This window comes from Chiloscyllium punctatum, chromosome 49, assembly GCF_047496795.1.
Source record: "Chiloscyllium punctatum isolate Juve2018m chromosome 49, sChiPun1.3, whole genome shotgun sequence".
In the NCBI taxonomy this organism is placed as follows: domain Eukaryota; kingdom Metazoa; phylum Chordata; class Chondrichthyes; order Orectolobiformes; family Hemiscylliidae; genus Chiloscyllium; species Chiloscyllium punctatum.
The window spans coordinates 31,689,293-31,712,268 of record NC_092787.1 but is presented as its reverse complement, the minus strand read 5'-3'; the positions used below and the strand labels follow the sequence as shown (position 1 = coordinate 31,712,268).

The 22,976-nt window shown below is 40.9% G+C and overlaps 1 protein-coding gene across 4 annotated transcripts in view; it reads left to right on the top strand.

Annotated features, from left to right (window-relative positions):
• adamtsl2 (ADAMTS-like 2) overlaps positions 1–22,976 on the top strand; it is a 207,919-nt gene that overhangs the window by 3,723 nt on the left and 181,220 nt on the right. For all 4 annotated transcript variants that reach the window (XR_011956136.1, XM_072566134.1, XM_072566135.1 and 1 more), the window contains exon 3: positions 14,648–14,790. Coding sequence is in view for 3 of the 4 variants with exons in the window: in XM_072566134.1 (XP_072422235.1) it covers positions 14,648–14,790 (143 nt within the window). In the remaining variant the exon portion in view is untranslated. The remainder of the gene's footprint in view (positions 1–14,647; positions 14,791–22,976) is intronic.

The window sequence follows — 22,976 nt, the reverse complement described above, 5'->3', positions numbered from 1 at the left end:
CTTGCCTGATCTAGCCTGCATGTGACTGTAGACCTGCAGTGATGTAGTTGACCCATAACAATTGGGGATGGGGAATAAATGCTGGCGTAGACAGTGATACCCACATCCTGTGAATTTTTTTAAAAAGCTGTTATATGAAAATGACACATCTGTGATTGCTGCTGACAGTTTCTGTTGTTTGCCACTAATCATCTTGGATGAAATACGCAGAAAATACTGGAGGAACTCTGCACCTGCAGAGAGGAACAGTTAATGTTTTGAATCCAGATTCCTTATCCTTGACTACACTTCCTCACACCCTGCTTTCTGTAATAATTCCATTCCATTCTCTCAGTATTTCTCTCCGTTTCAACCACTTTACAATGGAGTGCCTTGGATTTAACCTTTTTTTTCTTATCCTCAACCAAGAATTACCCCACTGTGGTTGACAGGGCTCTCAACATTCTTCAAAAGATCATCCAACACCATTTCAACCTCCTCCAGCAAACACATCCCTTTCAGTGCATAAAGAAAGGGACATTAGAACTGATGGAGGAATGGACTAATGAGTCCATTCCCCTTGCAGTTCCCCCCACCCCTAACATCCCCAAAGGCAGCTAACCAAGCAATTACTGAGGTGTAACACTTGTTCTTTCACCTTCTCCCTCTTCAGTGTCCAACACCTTAAGCACACCTTCCAGGTGAAGCAAGATTTACATGTCCTTCTTTCAGTCTAATCCACAGTATTTGCTGCTCACAGTACTAACTCCCTTAAATTGACAGGACCAAATGCAGACTTCTATTTTGTGGAGTATCTTGGCTCTGACATTCCAGTTGCTTGCCACTTCAATAAACAATCTTGCTCCAGTGCTATTATTTCTGTCCTGGACCTGCTCTTGTTCCAACAAAGCTCAACATAAGCTGGAGTAACAATGCTTTTTTTTTTTGCTTGAGCACTTTACAGCCTTTAGACTTGTATCTTTGTTGACTTTGCTCTTTGCAATAAGAGACATATAATTTTAATGCCTATTTTGCATCTTTAACTTTTTTTATTGTGATCAATATTACCTTTGTCTTTTGCCCTGGGTACCTTCACAATCTGTTTAACTCACTTTAACAATCCCTCTCTTTCTGTCAATAATATTTTTTAAAAAAAACAAACTTTCCAGCAGCTTCCAATTCTGAATAGAATATTACAAATGTGAGCTTAATGTCTGTAGATACTTCCAGACCTGTTTCTCTAGCATTTTTAGCTTTGTTTTAGATTTCAGCATCTGCAGTATTTTGTTTTTTGTTAGCTGATCTGTTATTACTGAGAATCTATTGGCTATTTTCTAAAAAATATAGTTGTCTTATTAAATTTCCTATGGGATAGCAATTACTTTTGTAGTGCACAGTGATGGTAAATTGCCCACAAGTGGGAAATACCTCCTGAGACAAAATTGCTAGAATTTGGAATGTGCTGTGAAGTTTAATGTGAAGAACTTGCCAAACTTCTTAGTAAGTAAGATGAGAATGGAAATAATACTTATTGGGTATGTCTTAGCTGTATAGCACCATAGCCTCAACCTTGGAGTGTGACAAAGTGGTGCACTATAAATGTCAGTTATCTAGATCATATCTTGGGCACAGATCTGCCAAGATATGCAAGCAAAAAGCTATACTACATCACTAATCCAGGTTTCCATTATAGTTTGGATTGTTATGCCTTGAGGAGCATCTCTGCAATGAGACTGAGTTTTTTTTTTTCAGAAGCTAAACATTAGAGTCCTGGAGATGTTGCAGCATGGTAGCAGACCCTTTGGTCCAACCTGTCCATGCTGACCAGATATCCAATCCCAATCTAGTCCCACCTGTCAGCACCTGGCCCAAATCCCTCCAAACCCTTCCTATTCATATACCCATCCAAATGCCTCTTAAATGTTGCAATTGTACCAGCCTCTACCACATCCTCTGGCAACTCATTCCATGCAAGTACCACCTTCTAATGAAAATGTTGCCCGTTAGGTCTATTTTAAATCTTTTCCCCCTCTCACCCTAAACCTATGCTCTCTAGTTCTGGACTCTTGCTCTTGCTCTCCTGCTGCATGCACACCCCCCCCCCCCCCACAAGGGACAAGACTTTGTCTACCTTATTCATGCCCATTACCATTTTTGTAAACCTCTATAAAGTCACTCCTCCTCCTCTGCTCCAGGGAAAACAGCCTCAGCCTTTCCCCATAGCTCATCCTCCAACCCTGGAAACATTCTTGTAAATCTTTTCTGAACCCTTTCAAATTTCAACAACATCCTTCTGATAGGAAGGAGACCAGAATTGCACCCAATATTCCAACAGTGGCCTAACCAATGTCCTGTATAGCTGTAACATGACCTCCCAACTCCTCTACTCAATACTCTGACCAGTAAAGGAAAGCATACCAAATGCCTTCACTATCCTTTCTACCTGCGACTCTACTTTCAAGGACTATGAACCTGCACTCCAAGGTCTTTGTTCAGCAACACTCTAGGACCTTACCATTTAAGTGTATAAGTCCTGCTAAGATTTGCCTTCCCAAAATGCAGCACCTCTCTCATAGGAATTAAACTCCATCTACCACTTCTCAGCCCTTTGACCCATCTGATGAAGATCCTGTTGTAATCTGAGGTAACCTTCGCTGTCCACTACACCTCCAATTTTGGTGTCATCTGCAAACTTACTAACTGTACCTCTTATGCTTGCAACCAAATCATTTATGTAAATGTCAAAAAGTAGAGGATAAGCACCGATCCTTGTGGCACTCCACTGGTCACAGGCCTCCAGTCTGAAAAACCACCCTCCACCACCACCCTCTGTCTTCTACTTTTGAGCCAGTTCTGTATTCAAATGGCTAGTTCTCCCTTTTATTTAGTGAGATCTAATCTTATTAACCAGTCTCTCATAGGGAACCTTGTCGAACACTTTGCTGAAGTCCCTATAGATCACATTAGTTTAGTTTTGAGACTTGTCTGCAGATAAATATTTAATCATTTTAGATGTCTACCAGAGTTAAATGTTTGCTCCAGCCTGGGCAAAATGCCTGAACCCAAGAGTGCCCTGTAAGTGTTGATATTTTTGCAAGTTGCTTTTAAACAAAACAAACATAATTCCATGGGCAAATAATTTTCCTATATGATCTTGTTTTCTTAAAATGTTTTCATGATGTGGGATTGCTTTTATTAGTTAGGCATCAAAGGGGTGGGCAAGGAAAGTCCAAGAAATTTCTGTTTAAGATACCTGCCTTTTTCAGTTTGAAGAACTGATCCATGAAAATGCAGCATATAAATAAAGTAGGTGGGGTGGTTCCCAAACCCGTTTTCCCACAGAAGTTAATGGAGAGGAGATGTTTTAATCCTGAAATACATTTGTTCATTTGAATACTTTTGGAGGAGGAAATGCTAATGGCACTTTTAAAGTGGAATTCGCCTAAAGTCTGATTCTGAACCTAGAAATAACACATCCTGAATGGAGTTATTCCAGGATGTAAATAATCCCTCTGATAGCATTTCACCCATTTCCTAACCAGTAATGTTATGAAAAGGAGAGCAACATAACATCCCGAAATGTTGAACAATCCATGGTCTCGTGAAGGAGAAACTCAAGGGAATCATTATTAGAAGGGGAATTTTTGTAGGGATTAAAGACTGCTAAATTCCTCGGGTCTAATCTACATACTAGAGTACTTGAGGGGGTTGCCCAGAAATTTCTGGGTGTGTTGGTGGTCACTTAGCAAGATTCTGTATTCTTTAAACCAATCCTGTGGATTGGAAGGTAGCTCATGTAAACCACCTTTGTTTTCTGTTTACCTCTAAGTTTTTCAAAAAAAAACAAGGAATTGTAGCCATGTTAGCCTGACATCAGCAATGGGGAAAATGCTAGAATCTATTATGTAATAGATAAACACTTTAACAATGGCAGAATTGTAGTCAGCATAGACTTTGAGGTGGATAATGCTTGATAAATCTATTAGATGTTTTCAAATATGTTTCTAATAGAACTGAAGGGGGAGAAGTGGATGTGACTTAGACTTTCAGATGCCCTTTAAGGTCCCACATAAAATATTAGGACATAAAATTTAAACCATGATGGATTGGGGTAATGTACTGAAATTGGTAAAGGCCTGCTTGGCAGACAGGGAGCAAAGAGTAGGGATAAACCTTTTTTGTGGCAGGCAACAACTAGTAGGATACTGCAGGGATCAGTGTTTGAGGATTTGAAACCTGAATACAGGCTGAGGTTACGAGCTGTCAAGATCAGACATTTAATACATGCTGTTACTAACTTAGGTGACAATAAAATGGGTTCTAGGCTGCAAATTGACCATTCTGCTTAAAGCTGCATAATTGACTTGACCACTGTCTGCCAATCTTTGTTGAGACAATGCTTCCTTTCTAGCATAGAAATAACTAGACTAGATAAGACACTACTGGCCATCCTAACTGACCTTCAAGTGTAGGTGCAAAAATTCTGTTCAGGAGATCAGAATGGCTTAAGTTTTGGGGAAAAATGTTGGTTCCCAGGAAATGCCATTAGGTTAACTTGCTGCCAATAAAACAATTTTGTTAAATTGGTAATTGTTTGAATGAACTATATGACTGTGGCCTGTACCTCTCTTTAAGAAAAGTGTTAAATGTCTTTGTTTTAAGCTGTGTGCAGTTTTTGAGGAACACTGAAGTGTTTAACCTGTTTCTGGATGACCTGTTCCTGGCCATGAGTAATAAAGTGTGAAGTCTTAAAGAACCAGACCAATTTGCTAGTGTTTATTGACTGACTGTGGAACTGAGACTCCTCCTGGGAGTTGATCTTCATCTGAGCCCTAGATATCCATTGTATAATTGATTTCAGATGACCCAAACTGGGTGAGGAATGCAAAAAATGCTTAATCTTGATTCAAGCCAGAAGCTGTGAGTGGGTAAATCATGGCAAATGAAGTATATAATGTGGGCATGTGAGATTGTCTAGTTGGGTAGTAAACAGGAAATTGAACACTTAAGAGGCATCTGGAAGGGTTTGGAGGGATATGGGCCGGGTGCTGGCAGGTGGGACTAGATTGGGTTGGGATGTCTAGGTGGGTTGGACTGCGGGGTCTGTTTCCATACTCTAAATCTGACTGATTAGATTGGGAAAGATGAAAGTACAGTGAGACCTGGGTATCATTGGACACCAGTTAAGTGTGCAATTGCAGCCTGCAGTGAGTAAGGCAAATGTATGTTGGCTTTCATTTTGTTTGAATGTAGGAGTAGGGATGTCTTCTGCAACTGTACAGATCTTGATAAGTTCACACCTGGAGTATTATGTATGGCTTTGGCTGTGGAGGTTGTGCAACAGAGGTTTGCAAGGCTGATCCCTAGGAAAGCAGGACTGACATGAGACTGAACTGGTTAGGACTTTAGTCACCAGATTTAAGAAAATGAAGGGCCATCTCCTAGAAACCTGTAAAGTTCTAACAGGACTATAGATGACTGAAATGGGATAACTGTTTTAAACTAGTATTTTGAAAGGATGGCTGTGTGGTTTGAAAACAGTCTGTTTATTACCCAATAGAGTAGCAAACTATAAATTGAGCCCTGCTATTTCCAAAGTTGTAATCAATGCTAAAGGTAAGGTATGCAAAGTACCCCAATTTACCTCCCGTTCACCATGGTTCATCAAAAGCATGGACCAGGTTTCTGTACAAAACAAATTCAGACTTCTAATAAGTGATTAAGCTATAGCTACAGGTAAACTGTGATCAGCTATTGACATACTGGCTAAATTTCAAATCCCCTTAAACTCTCCCTTACATAAGCACTTGTACGTGCACAGAAATTTGGAAAATAGGTTATTGACCGAAGTAGAAAAATGCTGTAATGTCAATCCAGAGGTCTTTGCTTTCTGATTTTTGGCAAGTTGATGATACTCTAGCTGGACAGACCCTCTATGTTCAGTTTTCTTTCTATGGAAATTCTCACTGTTCCACACATCTTAGCCTCCTGTTTTTAAAATATCTTAAATATATGCCCTAGACACTGACTCTTCCCCCACCACCAGAGAATGGTACAGAGAACACTGAACGGATAATTCACCACAAAGGTTTACAGGAAAGCCACACACAGACCAAGTCCTAAACTATGAAAGCAACCACCCCAACACACAAACGAAGTTGCATCAGGACACTATTGAAAAGGGCCACAACACACTGCAGCACACCAGAACTACAAAAAGAGGAAGAAGAACACCTATACAAAGTATTCGCCAAAAACGGATGCTCTCTCAATTTCATCAACAGATGCCTAAGGGAGAGACAATGGAACGAGGACATGCCGCAACCCAAAGGACTAGCCACACGACCAAGCATCAGGAGCATTTCTGAACTGACAGCCAGACTACTGTGACCACTAGGACTCATAACAGCACACAAACCAACAGACACGCTCAGACAACAACTCACTAGAACAAAGGACCTGATACCCAACATGAGCAAAACTAGTGTACAAAATCCCATGCAAGGACTGCACAAAACACTACATTGGACAAACAGGAAGACAGTTAATGATCCGTATACATGAACACCAACTAGCCACGAAACAACACGATGAGCTATCCTTAGTAGCCACACACAGACGACAAGCAACATGAATTCGATTGGGACAACACTACCATTATAAGGCAAGCCAAACAGAACAGCCAGGGAATTCCTAGAGGCATGGCACTCATCCACAGACTCTATCAACAAACACATCGACCTGGACCCAATATACCGGCCACTACAGTGGACAGTTCGCACTGACAACCTGAAGCAGCAGAGACAGGCCACTATAAATGCTGGAGGAAACAGCACAGAAGCGCTTCACAGGAGGCTCCCAAGCACTGAGGATGTCACCTAGACAGGGGACGAAACGTTTGCGAGACAAATTCCCAGCTCGGCGAACAGAACCACAACAACGAGCACCCAAGCTACAAATCTTCTCCCAAACTTTGAACCATTTTTTCCCCATTATCCTATCTATGCCTCCCAATAATTTGACAATCCTAACCACATCTCCACTCAGTCTCCTCTGCTTCAAGGAAAATTACCCCAGTCTATCCAACTTGTCTTCACAACTAAAGCTGGCTACACCATGAAGCATACTGGTAAATGTCTTCAGTCGTCTCCCCTCTCCAGTGATATCACAACTTCTATAATGTGGATTCCAGAACTGCACACAATAGACTACCTGTGGCTTAACCAATGTTTTTTACACCATTTTAGCATAAGCTCCCTGTGCTTCAACTCTCTGCCTTAACTAACACAAGCAATTAGTCTGTATGCTTTCTTGACCACTCCATTCCCATGTCTTGCTACTTTTGAAGGAAACAGTGGATATGTATACCAAAATCTGATCCTTTAGACCTTACTGCTCATGCAGTTCCCTTGCCTTTTTGTCCTACCCAAGTACATCACTCAATTATCTGGATTAAATTCCATTTGCCATTGATCAATCCCTCTGTCCTCCGTAATCCAAAGCTATCCTTTTCACTATTCACCACTCCACTAATTTTGTATCATCCAGAGTTACTGATCACCCCTGAATATTTGAGTCTAATATCCCTGCAGCTCAATTTGACTGGTTTGCAAAGCAGAGTGGTGTCAACAGCTGAGGTTACCATTAAGGATTCTCCTTTGCTTCTACCCTCACGTGAGGTATGGTGACCCTCCAGTTAAACCAATATTAGTCATTTCTCTGGGAAAGCAGACCTATGGTTTAAGACAATGGAAAATTTACCTTTCTATTACCCTTGAAAGAATTCTACATTTAACTATCAGTAGCAAGAATGTGATTTGTGTACATTATAACTAGTAAGGCAAGTGATTAGACAGACGTACAGCATGGAAATGGATCCTTCAGTCCAACTTGTCCATACTGACCAGATATCCTAGCCCAATCTAGTCCCACCTGCCAGCACCCAGCCCATATCCCTCCAAACCCTTCCTATTCATATACACATCCAGGTGCCTCTTTTTTTAAATAAATGTTGCAATTGTACTAGCCTCCACTACTTCCTCTGGCAGCTCAATCCATAGATTTTAGGTTTTTATTTTTTATATCTTGCCCTAAACCTATGTCCCCTAGTTCTGTACACTCCCCTCCACCTACCCCCCCCCGCCCCGGGAAAAGACTATCTATCTATTTATCCTATCCATGCCCCTCCCAATTTTGTAAACCTCCTCAGCCTCCAACAGTCCTAGCCTATTCAGCCTCTCCCTATAGCTCAAATTCTCCAACCCTGGCAACATCCTTGTAAATCTTTTCTGAGCCCTTTCAAGTTTCACAATATCTTTCTGATTGGAAGGAGATCAGAATTGCACACTGTATTCCAACAGTGGCCTAACCAGTGTCCTGTACAGCCGCAACATGACCTCCCAACTCCTGTACTCCATACTCTGACCAATAAAGGAAAGCATACCAAACTCTGCCCTCACTATCCTAGTTACCTGTTACTCCACTTTCAAGGAGCTATGAACCTGCACTCCAAGGTCTTTGTTCAGTAACACTTCGTAGGACCTTACTATTAAGTGTATATGTACTGCTAAGATTTGCTTTCTCAAAATGCAGCATCTCACACTTGGCTAAATTAAACTCCATCTGCCACTTCTCAGCCCATTGGTCCATCTGGTCAAGATTCCATCATAACCTGAGGTACCCTTCTTCACTGTCCACTACACCTCCAATTTTGTTGTCATCAGCAAACTTACTAACTAATGCTCACATCCACATTACTTTTCTTCATTTATGTAAATAGTGGACCCAGCACTGATTCTTGTGGCATTTCACTGATCACTGGCCTCCAGTCTGAAAAACATCTCTCCACCTTTGAGCCAGTTCTGTATCCAAATGGCAACTTCTCCTTGTATTCCATGAGATCTAACCTTGCTAACAAGTTTCCCATGGGGAACCTGGTCAAATGCCTTACTGAAGTCCATACAGATCACATCCACTGCTCTGCCTTCATCAATCCACTTTGTTACTTATTCAAAAAACTCAGTCAAGTGTGAGACATAATTTCCCATGCACAAAGCAATGTTAACTATCCCTAATCACATTTCCAAATACACATACATCCTGTCCCTCAGGATTCCCTCCAACAACTTGCTCATCATTGACATCAGGCTCATAGGTCTATAGTTCCCCAGCTTGTCCTTACCGCCCTTCTGAAACAGGGGCATCATGTTAGCCAAACTCTAGTCTTCCAGCACATCACCTGTGATTATTGATGATGCAAATATCTTAGCAAGAGGCCCAGCAATCACTTCCTACAGTTCTAGGATATACCTGATCAGGTCCTGGGGATTTACCCACTTGTGTTTCAAGACATCAGCACTTCCTCTGCTGTAATATGGACATCTTTCAAGATATCACCATCTATTTTTCTACATTCTGTCGTCCATGTCCTTTTCCACAGTAAACACTGATGCAAAATGCTCATTTAATTTCTTCCCCCATTTCCTGCAGCGCCACAAAGGCTGTCTTGCTGATCTGAGGGTCCCTATTCGAGGAGAAAGTGAGGACTGCAGATGCTGGAGACCAGAGTTGAAAAGTGTGGTGCTGGAAAAAACTCAGCAGGCCAGGCAGCATTTGAGGAGCAGGAGAATTGACGTTTCAGGCATAAGCCCTTCAGGAATGAGGAAGGCTTATGTCCAAAACGTTGATTCTGCAGTCCTCACTTTCTCCTAGTTGATCTTGACTTACTGCGAATCCTCTTTCAAGGCTGCCTACCTTGAAGAAGCTCTCCTCTTCCCTCTACAAGGATCTGAGTCCCTCTCACTGCACCCGTCCAGTCCATCTCCTCTGCCCTGGTGCTCTGTCCCTATTCTCTCCCTATTACCCTTTTGTCCTTAATGTATTAGTAAAAACCCTTTGGATTCTCCTTAACTCTATATTTGCCAAAGCTATTTCATGTCTCCTTTTTTGCTGTCCTGATTTCTCTCGTGTATACTCTGCCTTTATATTCTTCTAAGGATTCACTCGATCTATCCTGTCTGTACATAACATGGTTTCTTCTTTTTTCTTAACCAAACCCTCCATTTTAGTCATTGGCATTCTCTATACCCAGCAGCCTTTCCTTTCACCCTAACAAGAATATACTTTCTCTGGACTCTCGTTATCTCATTTCTGAAGGCTTTCCATTTTCCCGTCATCCCTTTACCTGTGAACTTCTGCCTCCAAGCTTTTGAACGTTCTTGCCTAATACCATCAAAATTGGCCTTTCTCCAATTGAGAACTTCAACTTTTAGATCTGGCCTATCCTTTTCCATCTCTATTTTAAAACTAATAGAATTATGGTTGCTGGTCCCAAAGTGCTCCCTCATTAATACCACAGTCCCCTGCCCTGCCTTAATTCCCAGTTCTCATTCATTCTTTGACCTCCCACCAGACCTTCAACCATCCCACAAAAGGTGAGCAGAACAGTAATGATTTAGGAAAGTAAGAACAAGTGTAGGATTTTGAATCCAACTTTCATCTACCTGAATGCCTCTTCTGTGTGTTGTCCCAATAATCCCTTGTGATAAGGATCCAGAAATGTATCTATCTTATGACTTGAATATGCTCAATTTTAGAGCTTCGACAGCCTTGGCATAGAAAATTCCCAAAATTCACCCACAGTCTGTAACCAGGGATTTTATTGCCCAAACATCAAGCAATTTCCTTCCTATAATCTGTCTCTATTTTGCGTTTTTTTTTAAAAATAATACTACTTAGAAAACCAGCTTGCGATCAAGTTTCACTTGTATGGCTTGGTGCTATAATGCTGCTTTGAATCAAAAGAGAAAACATTCTATGAATTGTCTTGATGCTTCATTGTGCTAAAGATACCATATAAACATGTTGACATCAGTCTAGAGCATCACAGCAATCAGACTGCTAAATCTTTGAAGTTAGAAAATGAAAATGCTACCTAGGAAGAATAAGGACAAGATTCTTTGTGTTTAAAACATTAGGTGTCTGTTTAACCTTTGAGCTGCAGGCTGGAAATTGAATTATTCTGTCTGCTGAGAGAGGCAGAACAGAAGTCTGCTCACCCAGCTTCCCTACTTATTTTATGAAGTGTTGATGGTGATCAAAGTTAAAAATCACAACACTAGGTTATAGTCCAACTGGTTTAATTGGAATCACACTCTTTTGGCGTGACGCTGCTTCATCAGGTGGAGGGCTCGATTGTAACACAGAATTTATAGCAAAAATTAGTGTGATGTAACTGAAATTATCCATTGGAAAAATTGATTGTCTGCTAAGCCTTTCATCTGTTAGAATACCATGATCACTTCACTACTTTCATGTGTAAATCACAAAACCTCTTTTTAAAAAGTTGCATTCTCAGGTTAGCTGTCAACAATGGTGATAGCTAGACAATATGTTGAAGGTGTTGGCCCCCTGTGTTCTGTCTATGCCATGATGTTTAGATTGATTTCTAATCTTAAAAAGTGAGATAACAGAGCTTTACATAAATTCATGCAGTTTTTGAGCTCAGTTCTACATGAATGCATACAGTTTTTGAGCAAAGTACAATGTTACTCTGCAAATACAAATTCGTGTGTGTGTGTGTGTGATCTATGATCTAGGTCCACACCCTGACATGTCCTGCAGCATCCACTGTGACAGGGAGTTGTCCTGAGCTGGGCACTTTGCTACCAACAATTATCTCTTTCGGCTTTGGCGCTTGTTTTAAAGGCAAGTAGTGGAGGTGTGGAGAAGGTCTTGGTGAGGTGCTCATCCTCATTGATAATGTGTCTGCAGGTCACAAAGAACATGGTGTAATTTTTCAGCCCTTGGGAAAATACTGAACAATGAAGGGTATCCTGTTGGTTGCAGCATGTCTGTCTCCTGAGGAGGTCATTACGGTTCCTTGCTGTGGCACATCAGAACTGGCGGTCAATGAGTTGAGCATCATACCCCGTTCTTGTGAGGGCATCCTTAAGTATTTCCAGGTGTCCGTCACGTTCCTCATCTGAACAGATCCAGTGTATGCGTAGGGCTTGTCCATAGGCTGTTTTAATGTTTTGGGTGGAAGCTGGAGAAGTGTAGTATTGAGGTTGTCTGTGGGTTTGCAGTAGTGTGGTGCTGAGGTGTCCATCCTTGACAGAGACACCTGTGTCTAAGAATGAGATAGATAGATAGTCTAGTAGTCCATGGTGAGTTTGGTGGGATGAAACTTGTTGATGTCACTGTAATTTTATCAGTGACTCTTCACCATGGGTCCAGAGGAAGAAAATGTTGTCACTGTACCTGGTGTATAATGTTGGTTGGAGATCCTGCATAGAGAAGTCTTGTTCGAACCGTGCATAAAAATGTTGGCATATTGGGGTGCAAATTTGGTCCTCATGGCTGTCCCGTGTCTGGTTGTCAAAGGTGCAGATGTTGTGATCAAGGATAAAGTGGATGAGTTGTAGGATAGTGTTTGGAGACTGGCAGTTGTTGGTGTTGAGTACTGAGGCTGTTGCCGCAATGCCATCATTGTGGGGGATGCTGATGTAGAGTGTGGAAACATCCATTGTGACAAGGAATGTTTCTGGTTCGACTGGTCTGTGGGTGCTGAGTTTCTGTAAGAAATCCGTAGTGTTGCGACAGAAGCTGAAGATCCCCTGTACAAAAGGTTTCAAGATGCCTTCCACGTAGCCGGAGAGATCCTCACATAGGGTCCCGTTGCCCGACATGATGGGATGTCCCGGTGTTGGCTTTGTGTACCTCTTTTTTTTTTTTTTTTTTTTTTTTTTTTTTTTTGGAAGGCTGTAGAAGTTCTCTACATGAGAAGTACATGGGATGAGGGCACATAGGGAACTCTGAAGGACTGGATCCAAAGTTCTGATCAGTGTTTAATTCTCTAGTGTATTCTTTGGTCAGATCAGCTGGTAATTGTCTGTAGTGTTCCTGGTTGTTTAGTTGTCGGTACACTTCCTTGCAGTAATCTGTTCTAGTCTGAATGACAATGGCTCCTATATCTGCTGGCTTGATGACAATGTTGTGATTGGTTTTGAGAGCCTGGATGGCATTGCATTGTGAACGGGTGATGTTTTGCTCTACAGCTGAATCTGGCATTTATATATTTCCTGACATTTTGAGCATACATGTCAAGCCCAGGGCAGCAGCCCTCAGTGGGGTCCATGTTGACACCTTCTTTGGTCACTCCTCTACAGATCCCTGTGGTGGGCTTAACAGACAATTTTTCAGTGTATAGTTTCAGTTACATCACACTGTAAATTTTTGCTATAAATTCTGTTACGATCGAGCCCTCCACTATACCTGATGAAGGAACGTCACTCCAAAAGCTAGTGTGATTCCACTTAAACCTGTTGGACTATAACCTGGTGTTGTGATTTTTATATTGTACACCCCAGTCCGACACCAGCATCTCCAAATTAATGGTTAATGGCTGTCTGGTGGGAAGAAGGCTAATTGGTGAAAAGGGATGTGTGGCACAGTAGTACAGCCCAAAGTTTGTCATGGCTAGAATTAGCTAGCACAATTTAAACTCCGCAGGCAATTGGCATGATGACATTGTGTCAGCAATACAATCATCACTTTTTTTTTTGCCACCATGTTGTGGGTGGTAGTGGTTAGCACTGCTGTCTCTCAGCGCCAGAGACCCGGGTTCAATTCCCACCTCTGGCGACTGTGCAAACTCCACACAGTCATTCTCCCCATGTCTGCGTGGGTTTCATCCAGGTGCTCCAGTTTCCTCCCACAGTCCAAAGGATGTGCAGGTTAGGTGAATTGGCCATGCTAAATTGCCTGCAGTGTTAAGTGAAGGGGTAAATGTATGTATGGGTTGTGCTTCAGCCGGTTGGTGTAGACTTGTTGGGCTGAAGGGCCTGTTTCCACACTAAGTAATTTTTTAAAAAATAAGTGCGCCTGATTTGGGAATGTGAACACCAATGCTGACAGATTCCCATAACATTCGTTAGCTATTTTTGGTAGCTGGGCAAGTCCACTTTTTGTCAATTTATGCTCCACTTGTTACAATGAACAATGTGTGAAAGAGATGCTTGGTTGCTTGCAGGGCTGTCATGTGTTGATGGAAGGAAAATTTGCTTTTATGTGTTGCTGCCAAATTGGTGGACTAATAGAATCTAAAATGATGCCTCCAATGAAATACACCCTGAGCAACCAGTGCTCAGTGCTAGTGCTTTGGCTACATCACCCCTTTTCTTCCCCCCCGCCCTCACCCCTGTTTTTTTTGTCTGTCTTCTCATCCAGGCCAAAAACCTCTACATGTTGCATACCATTAGCAACACCCAAAATTATCAAATTTCCAAATTAAGAAAGCAGTTGTCAGCACAACTGAACAAAATTTTTCATTTACAATCAAGCAAGAAACTCCAAATTGTGAAGTTTAAGTAATTTTGGGTCTTCAGCATTCTTTTCTGTAAATGTTTTCATTCTTCTTAATTACTACTGCATCGTCACTATGCTTCTACTGGAAAGTTCTGGGAAACCTCACCCCAGATTAAATTCTAAAATCCCAGGTTAACACTGCTGTAATTGAGCACTTTGCATATTGAAGCTAACATGCTTTAAGTGAGGATTTTAGAGTTGAACCCCCGTCTGCTCACAACTACCTGTGCAAGTAAAAATTCAGCCTAATTTCAAAAGAAATATAATTTTGAATAAATCTCTTTTACTTTATTTCTCCTAGCAAGCGATGCAGACCTCTAATAGCTTAGAAGAAGGATTAGACAATACTGCCTTTTGGTGGGGTGAATGGGCCAAGTGGACAGGATGTACCCGGACTTGCGGAGGAGGCATCAAAACACAGGAAAGACACTGTCTGCAACAAAGGTAGAGATAAATGTTAATATGGAGCCAATGTTTATTTTATCATTGACAAATGTCTTATCAGTAAAGATTTTGATGCAAGAACTGTAATTGCTCAATGAATGGTTGATCAATCAGCATCTGTAAAGGAAACGGTAGCTTAAATTGTTGGTTATAACTGAATGTCAAGTTATATGCAAATTGTCAACAAACAGTTCGTTTATCTCTCTTGCCACTTAGGGTTCCACTGGCTGTTCTCCATGTCTTTTGTTTTGCCAACTTTCATCTGGACCCCCTGAAGGGTATAAAGAGGTATCCTGAGTGACTAGTCCACCAGTTTAATCCTACTTTTTATTTGGTGCTTCATTCTATCAGAATAACACTTATCACTTCTTGGTCATGGTAATTGCCACAATGAAATTTTTAATCACTTTCAAAATTGACAAATCCACTTGTCACCTGAAATTAAGAACTACTGCATAGAAGTTTGTTTTTTCTGTGCCTTTGCAACCAAAATTGCTGCTTTTTTTTTTTAAAACTCCAGTATCCTTTTTATGGGTAACTTTATTTGCTGCTACATCCAAGCTGTCTGCCTCTAGCTGGCAAATACTGTTTGTTTCCTCTTTTCAAAATTGGAACTTTATTTTAAAAGTTTATATGGAAGAGAAGTGACCATTCAGCCTGTCATTCCTGTTCTGATTTTTTCAAAAGAACAACCAATTTAGACTTTCCTCTGGTTTTCCTATAGCTCCACAAATGTATTCATTTTTTTTTGTTTTTAATTCTGTGTTCTTTAACCCCATCTAAAGAGGGTTCAACAGTTCATTATATTTTTGAAGAAAGTGTAGAACACAAATCTAGCCCCTTTCCCTCAAGATGTCAAAGAAGGCAAATAAAAACCCTTTCAGTCAGAACCCAAAAACTCCTATTCAAAGACCCTAGAGAACTAACAATTATAAAAATAAAGCAAAAGAAGCCACAAGATTATTAGCAAGGAAATTCCCTGAATATTTTCAAAACACTCAGGAGCATGAGGTTAATTAAGAATAGAGTAAGACCAACTTAAAAACCAAAAGCTAACTTGTCTGAAGATGTTGGCTGGCTTTTGACTACCTTGGGCTAGATTTTAGATATAAGTGGGAAGGTAAGAGTCAACAATTGTCTAACATTGGCAGACCCAACCCATGTGCCCAATTTCTTGGGGTGGTGTGCAGCTGCATGATCAAGTTGTACCTGTTAATTCCATACATTAGTTCAGAGGCAGTTGTGAGCATGGATGAGTGCCAAGGCAACCTACTTAAAATACTTGCGCAATCTAGCTCTGACCTTCCATTACCTCTGATAACAATAGCCATGCTGTCTCCTATAACTTGTATAGATACTTCCTAACATCCATTTTGGGTAGATCATAGGAATTGTATAGATGTTGAAAATAAAATTATACTCCTCACAATTTGAAACCACTTTCATTCATAAATACCTGATTCAGGGGAAATAATGTCCTAAAACCAATCCAACTTGTTAGCCTGTCACTAAACCAAGTAAATACCAATCTGGTAAATCTTTTAGAACCTTTTTAAACCTGTTAATCAAAACTTCACCTCAGCAATTCTTTAAGTGGCTATTTTTGAGTTTTTAAAGCTGGGTTACAATGGCCTCATCTGTAACATCCCTTGAGAAATGTCAACAATAATGCCTATTAAAATTGCAGGAGCACGTTTTTCCAAGGCTAAGCCAGATGTCCTGACAGTCTAACAACAACTTTGATTTTTACTTTTGACTGACAGCTGCAGCAGTGCTTTTTTTCATCTTTAATAGACAGTATAATGAAACTTTACATCATATGTTAACAGATCACAATCACCTGATGAAGGAGCAGCGCTGTGAAAGCTAGTGCTTCCAAATAAACCTGTTGAACTATTACCTGGTGTTGAGTGTTTTGTTTTAACTTTTTTTAACAGATCTTATTCACCACTTAATTTATCCCTCCAATGTAAGCATGTGACACAAGCTGCAAGTTAAACTGTTAGGAACAGAAGAAATGTTGGTGAAATAAAATGGACCACAATTTTATATGTACTGCTGAGTTTGGGTTCCCACCTATGATAACACCATTTTGCACCTGCAGGTAAAAATGGAGACTCCAGCAATGAGGCAAATCTTCTGCATTTGGGTCTGAACCCACTGTTTTAAAAGGATTCCAGACTTGCACTGACTCCACCTGTTTGCTTGGGTTGATTATTATTTGTTTCCCACTACATTTTTCAGTTGAGATTCATGGCATTAACCATGACTCAGTGACTTTCTCAATCCTGTGCCCATCACTTCATTTAATTATGCATCTGAACTCTGCTCCATGCTTTCCATCAAATTGGATGGCAGGAGGGGTGGATGAGCTTTCTGTAATTCATGCTGCTTGTGCCATACTTAAAGCCCAGCTGCACAACATTTCAGGTGGTCCAAGGAAATAGCCCAGAAAGGCAAGTTAACCTTCCCCATTGACAGACTGGGACCTGAGGTGTTGGTAGAATGGCTGGTGAGTAGGCAGGTGTTTGTTTCTTTCTGCAAAGAGTCCATGACACTAGACACATCCAATGTGGAGATGTCTGTCTCACTCATGCTCCATGCACCAAAGCTCATGGGCAACATCCTTAGTACAGTGTGCATCATGTCCACTGAACAGCTCTCGCTCACCACTTCTTCCTAAGTGTTCTTTCTGCATTTTGTCCTCCCTTGCTGTTCCATCAAATTTAATCCGCCCTGCTCCCTTATCACATTGCAGGAAAACTGTCACTCAATTGCACTGAGATGACAATTAAAATTTTTTAAGCAAAAGAAATGGTTTCAAATTAGAAAATCCCATTCATCACTGCACTTTTTTTACAGATCCCAAACCCCCAGTGATAGGACAAATGTAGTTTCTTTACTCCGTAGTACAGGTATAGAATGTTTTGCCTGCAACAGTAGTAGATTCACCAACTTTAAATACATTTAAGTTGTCATTGGACAAGCATTTGGACATATATAGAATAGTGTTGGTTAGATGGGCTTCAGATTGGTATGACAGGTCGGTGCAACATCAAGAGCCGAAGGGACTGTATTGCGCTGTAACATTCTACTTTTAAATGGTACAACACCACCCCGCTCCTCTCTCTTTTCCGAATCCCTTTTCAGTCCTCATCCCATAAAATCCCTCTCGCTGCATCTGTGGATTTGGTTTGATTTGTGTTTTCCTGGAGTTATCATACACCCAGAGCCAAAATGTTCTCCAATTTGGATAAGTTCAAAGTTTTATCCATGCACTTTTGGTTTGTAACTATTACTAACTCCCTACTTTTGAGGTAATTGTTTTTTTTATTCAAAAACAATTAATCTTCTCCCTTTTCTCAGGAGTAACTTTACATGTGAAAACATCTGCAGAACACTTTTTTTTAAGAAATAGGGGTTTCCCCAAAGTTTGCAAAAAATATTTCCAGAAACTTCTAACAAAAACTTTTTTTATGTACAGTTGTATACTTCACTGGGTCCTGCAACCTCTGTGCTAATTAAAAGCTCCATTCTGAAAGTGAGCTCCTTTCAAATGTTTCTTTCATCATGGCAATTTTTTAAAACAAGTTAATTAACTTGTTCAGACACTCAATCCATATGTCACAAATTCTTCCAAGCCAACAGGGCCAACTACAGGATAAGCTCCTTCTACCACAGCCGTAGAGGAAACAGTCTGCAGTTAGATCAGGTCGGAAGAAACTCCGGGCACACAATTAGTATGAGTGATACAACTGTACACTTTTTTTTTAAAAATATAATTTTATATCCTCACTTTGTACTCTTAAAATGGCTTCTGTTTCTAATCTTGCTCTTGCACCTAGTTACCTCATTTGAAAGATGTGGTTTCTTCTCACATTCCAAGGATTTAAAGAAGCTGTAACGGACACATTTGGTGACTGCAGATGATCTCAGATGTCACAGAACCTTGTGACTCCAGTCAAGACTTTGTCTTTAGTCTCAGTGTTGTCAATATTAGTGTACAGAGATTGTCCTTGGGCCTCTTCTGCAGATAGCAGCCCACACTTTCACCTACTTCCCATGTGACAGTACAGAGTCTATGCTGATTTTTTTTCCATACAAATCTATGGGGAATTTAATTGTTCTACATAACAACAGCATTTCAGTGGAACGTACTGCTATTCAAAGCTAGGAGACCATAGTGATTGCAACAAGGGACAGTTGGATCACAATGACTGAGATTTTCGATTTGAAGTTGTTAACCTGGGCCAGTCCGGGAGCTCTGGCTGGCACAAACAGGAGGCTGAGTCTTTTCATTCTAGGAATATCTGAGCTGGCTGGTCAGTACCCTTGTAATGTGCACATGTGAAAGTGACATGGTCATGGGATGCTAGCTTCTGTGCAGTTATTTCAGTGGTGACAGGAGAAAGCAATAAGCTGAAGAGAAATTGTTCACAGCATTCTTTTGAGTTGGGGTCAGCATTTTTGGCATCATACCTTTATTTGGGAAGCATGAATCATTTGATCCTGCTGTCGGAAACTGGGCCTAGCATGTGGAGAGAATACACTACTCTTTTTTTCTGGGCAAATGACATTGATGTAGATGAAAAGCAGCAAGTAATTCATCTGCTGGGGAGGCACAGCATTTTTGGTTATTAGAAACCTAATTTTCCCTAAGACACCAGATACGAGAACCTTTCAATACAGGTTTAGTTGAGGAATATCGTGACTCCAAGCCTCCCCACTTCTGAGATTCTGTTGGTTTTACTTGATAGATTCCCTGGTACTCGAACTATCAGGATTTCTGACAAGGTTAAGATGACTGGCAGAGACATGTGATTCTGGGTTAACCCTGATTTGAGATGCTGAAAGATGTTTGTTTGGTATGTGGGATTATTGATGTAACTACACAAAAGCACCTACTAGCTGAAGCCGAACTGGACTTAAAACAGGCATCACAATCTGGCTTTGCCAGTAGAAAATGCAGCAAGTGGAGCATGACAGCTGTAGTGCATACTAATGGAAGTGGACACCCTTACTTGTCTGAGCTTGGGGAACACCATTTGAGTGAAAGCACTTGCAGAGCCTCACATGGAGCATATCCTAGGTCAGCCTACAGTAAAACCCCAAAACAAAGCTAAGTCTTGGCCAAATGCCTCAAATGTTCTTCAGAATACAAGCTGGCAAGCTATTGCTATCAATATGCTGATTCCAGACAGCAAAGGAAGCCTGCAAGACCTGACAAAAACTGATAGGCCACTGTCCAGGAAAGGCCACCTAGGGTGGCTTGGAACAGTTCAATTGGTTCTGAATTTGATGTCACTAAGCAATCAAAAATATCTGATTAAATAGTCAGAAGTCACATGAAACCTGGTTTTGTCCAACAGGTTTATTTGAAATCACCAAGCTTTTGGGGTGCTACTCCTTCTCCAGGTGAAGAGAAGCACTCAGACAGTTTATAGGCAGATCAAAAGATCATGCAAACAGTGAGATTGGCTTGTCAACAGGCTGAATAATAAGTCTTTGCAGGCGATCAAAAGTGTTGGATTAGTGGTCATTCCTTCACTTACTATCTAATTTATTGAGGCAGTGATAATTTCAAAAAAAATGTTAATGAGGTGGTGCTGGGGACAAATCTAATGGCTGGAATAAAATTATAGGTATGAATCACATGCCGAGGGTCTAACGAGTACTCTAAAACTCTACAAACTAAGGTAGAGAGATCATAACAATTATATCAAGGTGATGGTGTCAAAACAGGAAGATGTTACAAATGGAGAATAGTGTGGTAGGGTTACATGTAGCACAACATGAACCCAAGATCATGGTTGAGGCCATCTTCATGCATATGGAACTTGGCAAGTAGTTGTTGTGTATCTCGAAGGTCACCTTGGAGGATGCTTATCCAAAGATTAGAGGCTGAATGTCCTTGACCGCTGGAGTGCTCACCATTTGGGAGGGAACATTCCTGATTGATGATTTTTGGGTTACACAACCATTTTAGCTGTTGTAGCATCTGCATGATCTCACCAATATACCATGACTTGGCATCCTTGCTTGCAGTGCATAAGGTTTGAAACATTGGGGAGAGCTGTCCTTCACAAAACTGAATGTGGGCCATGCTTACCTGCAATTGCAGTTAGATGAGTATTTCCCAGAATTATGCCATAATGAATGCCTGGAACATCTGGAAAGCAAGGATACCAATGCCAGGCTCCTATTCATTGACTACAGCACTGCCTTCGACACTAATTCTAACCAAACAAATCTCAACTCTTGAGAACCAGGTCTCTGCTCCACCCTTTTCAACAGGATCCTCAACTTCCTGATCTGTAGACCACAATCAGTGAGAATAGCAACAGCTCTTCCTCATTTGCCTTCCTAACCATCAACTGAACCTGTCTATTAACCTTGAGAGAATCCTGATTTAAATTCCTAAGTATCTTTTTTTTCTTCAAATTTCCCCATTTACAAAATCATTTATACTTCTATTATTCCTACAAGGTGCATAACTTCAAACTTTCCTACATTATATTCCATCTGCAACTTTGCCAACTCTCCTAGCCTGTGCACTCTACAGCCTTCCTACTTCGTCAACGTTACTTGTGCCTTCACCTCTCTTTTGTGTCATCTGTATATGAGGCATCCATGCTCTCCGCTCCTTTTTTACATTATACATTAATGATTTCCACATAGTTGTAGACCCAGCATGGATCTCTGCTGAAATCTGCTAGTCACCAGCTACCATCCTGAAAAAGATAGTATATCTATTCTTTGCCTTCTACAGTCAGCCAATCCTCTATCTATGCCAATACCTTGCCCCGACCACCATGGACTCTTAGGTGCTGCTACCTGTAGGATGAATAGAATAAACCTGGTTTCATTAGTAAAACTAATAACCAAGGACATCATAAAATTTTGGAGGGGAATAGAATTTGTTTTTGTCCAGCAGGTGGTGGATGTCTGGAATTCAGCGCCTGGAATGTGGCAGAGACCAGATACTTTTTAAAAATGTTTTCATCTTCTTGTTATATAGTCTGACATGGACACAATGATTGGCCTCCTCCATCATAGGTTTTTCTATGTCTCTAGTTTCTCATTGTGAAACTTTATGACCGTTTCTTTTTCTTAACTGGCATTGTTTTTACTTTGCTCTCTAAAGTACTTTTTAGAGGTCTTGCAGTACATGAGATAGAGAAAAATGAGTTGTTATCGCAAATTGAGAATAAAGCTTTAATGCCATTTCAACAATATAGTAAACACATAGGTTTAAACCGAAGGATGTTTTCTGCCGAAAGCTTGTTTTCTGCTTTTTATTTTATTTGACATAGCTGTTTGCCATAGCTGCTTGACTGTGTCATTTATGCAGTAAACTCAAAATTAAATAGAAATAAATACTAGGAAATTAAGTGAAAACTTAATCATTTGTGGCATTCTTCAAGTACAGGTGATGCTAAGAGCTTGTTTTTTCTTTAGGCTGAGTAACCATGAAATAGTTGATGCTAAGGTATAAGACCTATTTCCCAGTGCTGTCATGTTTCGGAGCTGAGTCCTGTTTCCATAAGCCAGAGTCTAAGCAGAAATTTCACCATCCAATGGATCTGTCTCATTTGGTTGGAAAATCTTGTTGTGGTTCTGTTCGCTGAGCTGTGAATTTGTGTTGCGGACGTTTCGTCCCATGTCTAGGTGACGACATCCTCAGTGCTTGGGAGCCTCCTGTGACGCGCTTCTGTGATCTTTCCTCTGCCATTTTGTAGTGGTTTGAATCTGCCGCTTCCGGTTGTCAGTTCCAGCTGTCCGCTGCAGTGGTCGGTATATTGGGTCCAGGTCGATGTCTTATTGATTGAATCTGTGAATGAGTGCCATGCCTCTAGGAATTCCCTGTTTGGCTTGTCCTATAATAGTAGTGTTGTCCCAGTCGAATTCATGTTGCTTGTCATCTGCGTATGTGGCTACTAAGGATAGCTGGATAGTAAGGATACTAAGAAAATCTTGCTGCTGCAGCAGAAGAAGCAGAACCTGAAGGACAGTGTGAGCCATGGTTCTGTAGAAATTTGTTCAGAACTGACAGAAGAGCATGCTTCTGCCAAGTCCTTGCAATCTATTAGGATTTGGGATCTCCATCACCTCCATCCTAGACCTATTGCTAACATTCTCCTGGAAAAGGAGAGACTGGCAGATAGGTGAGAATTTAGTTATATGTG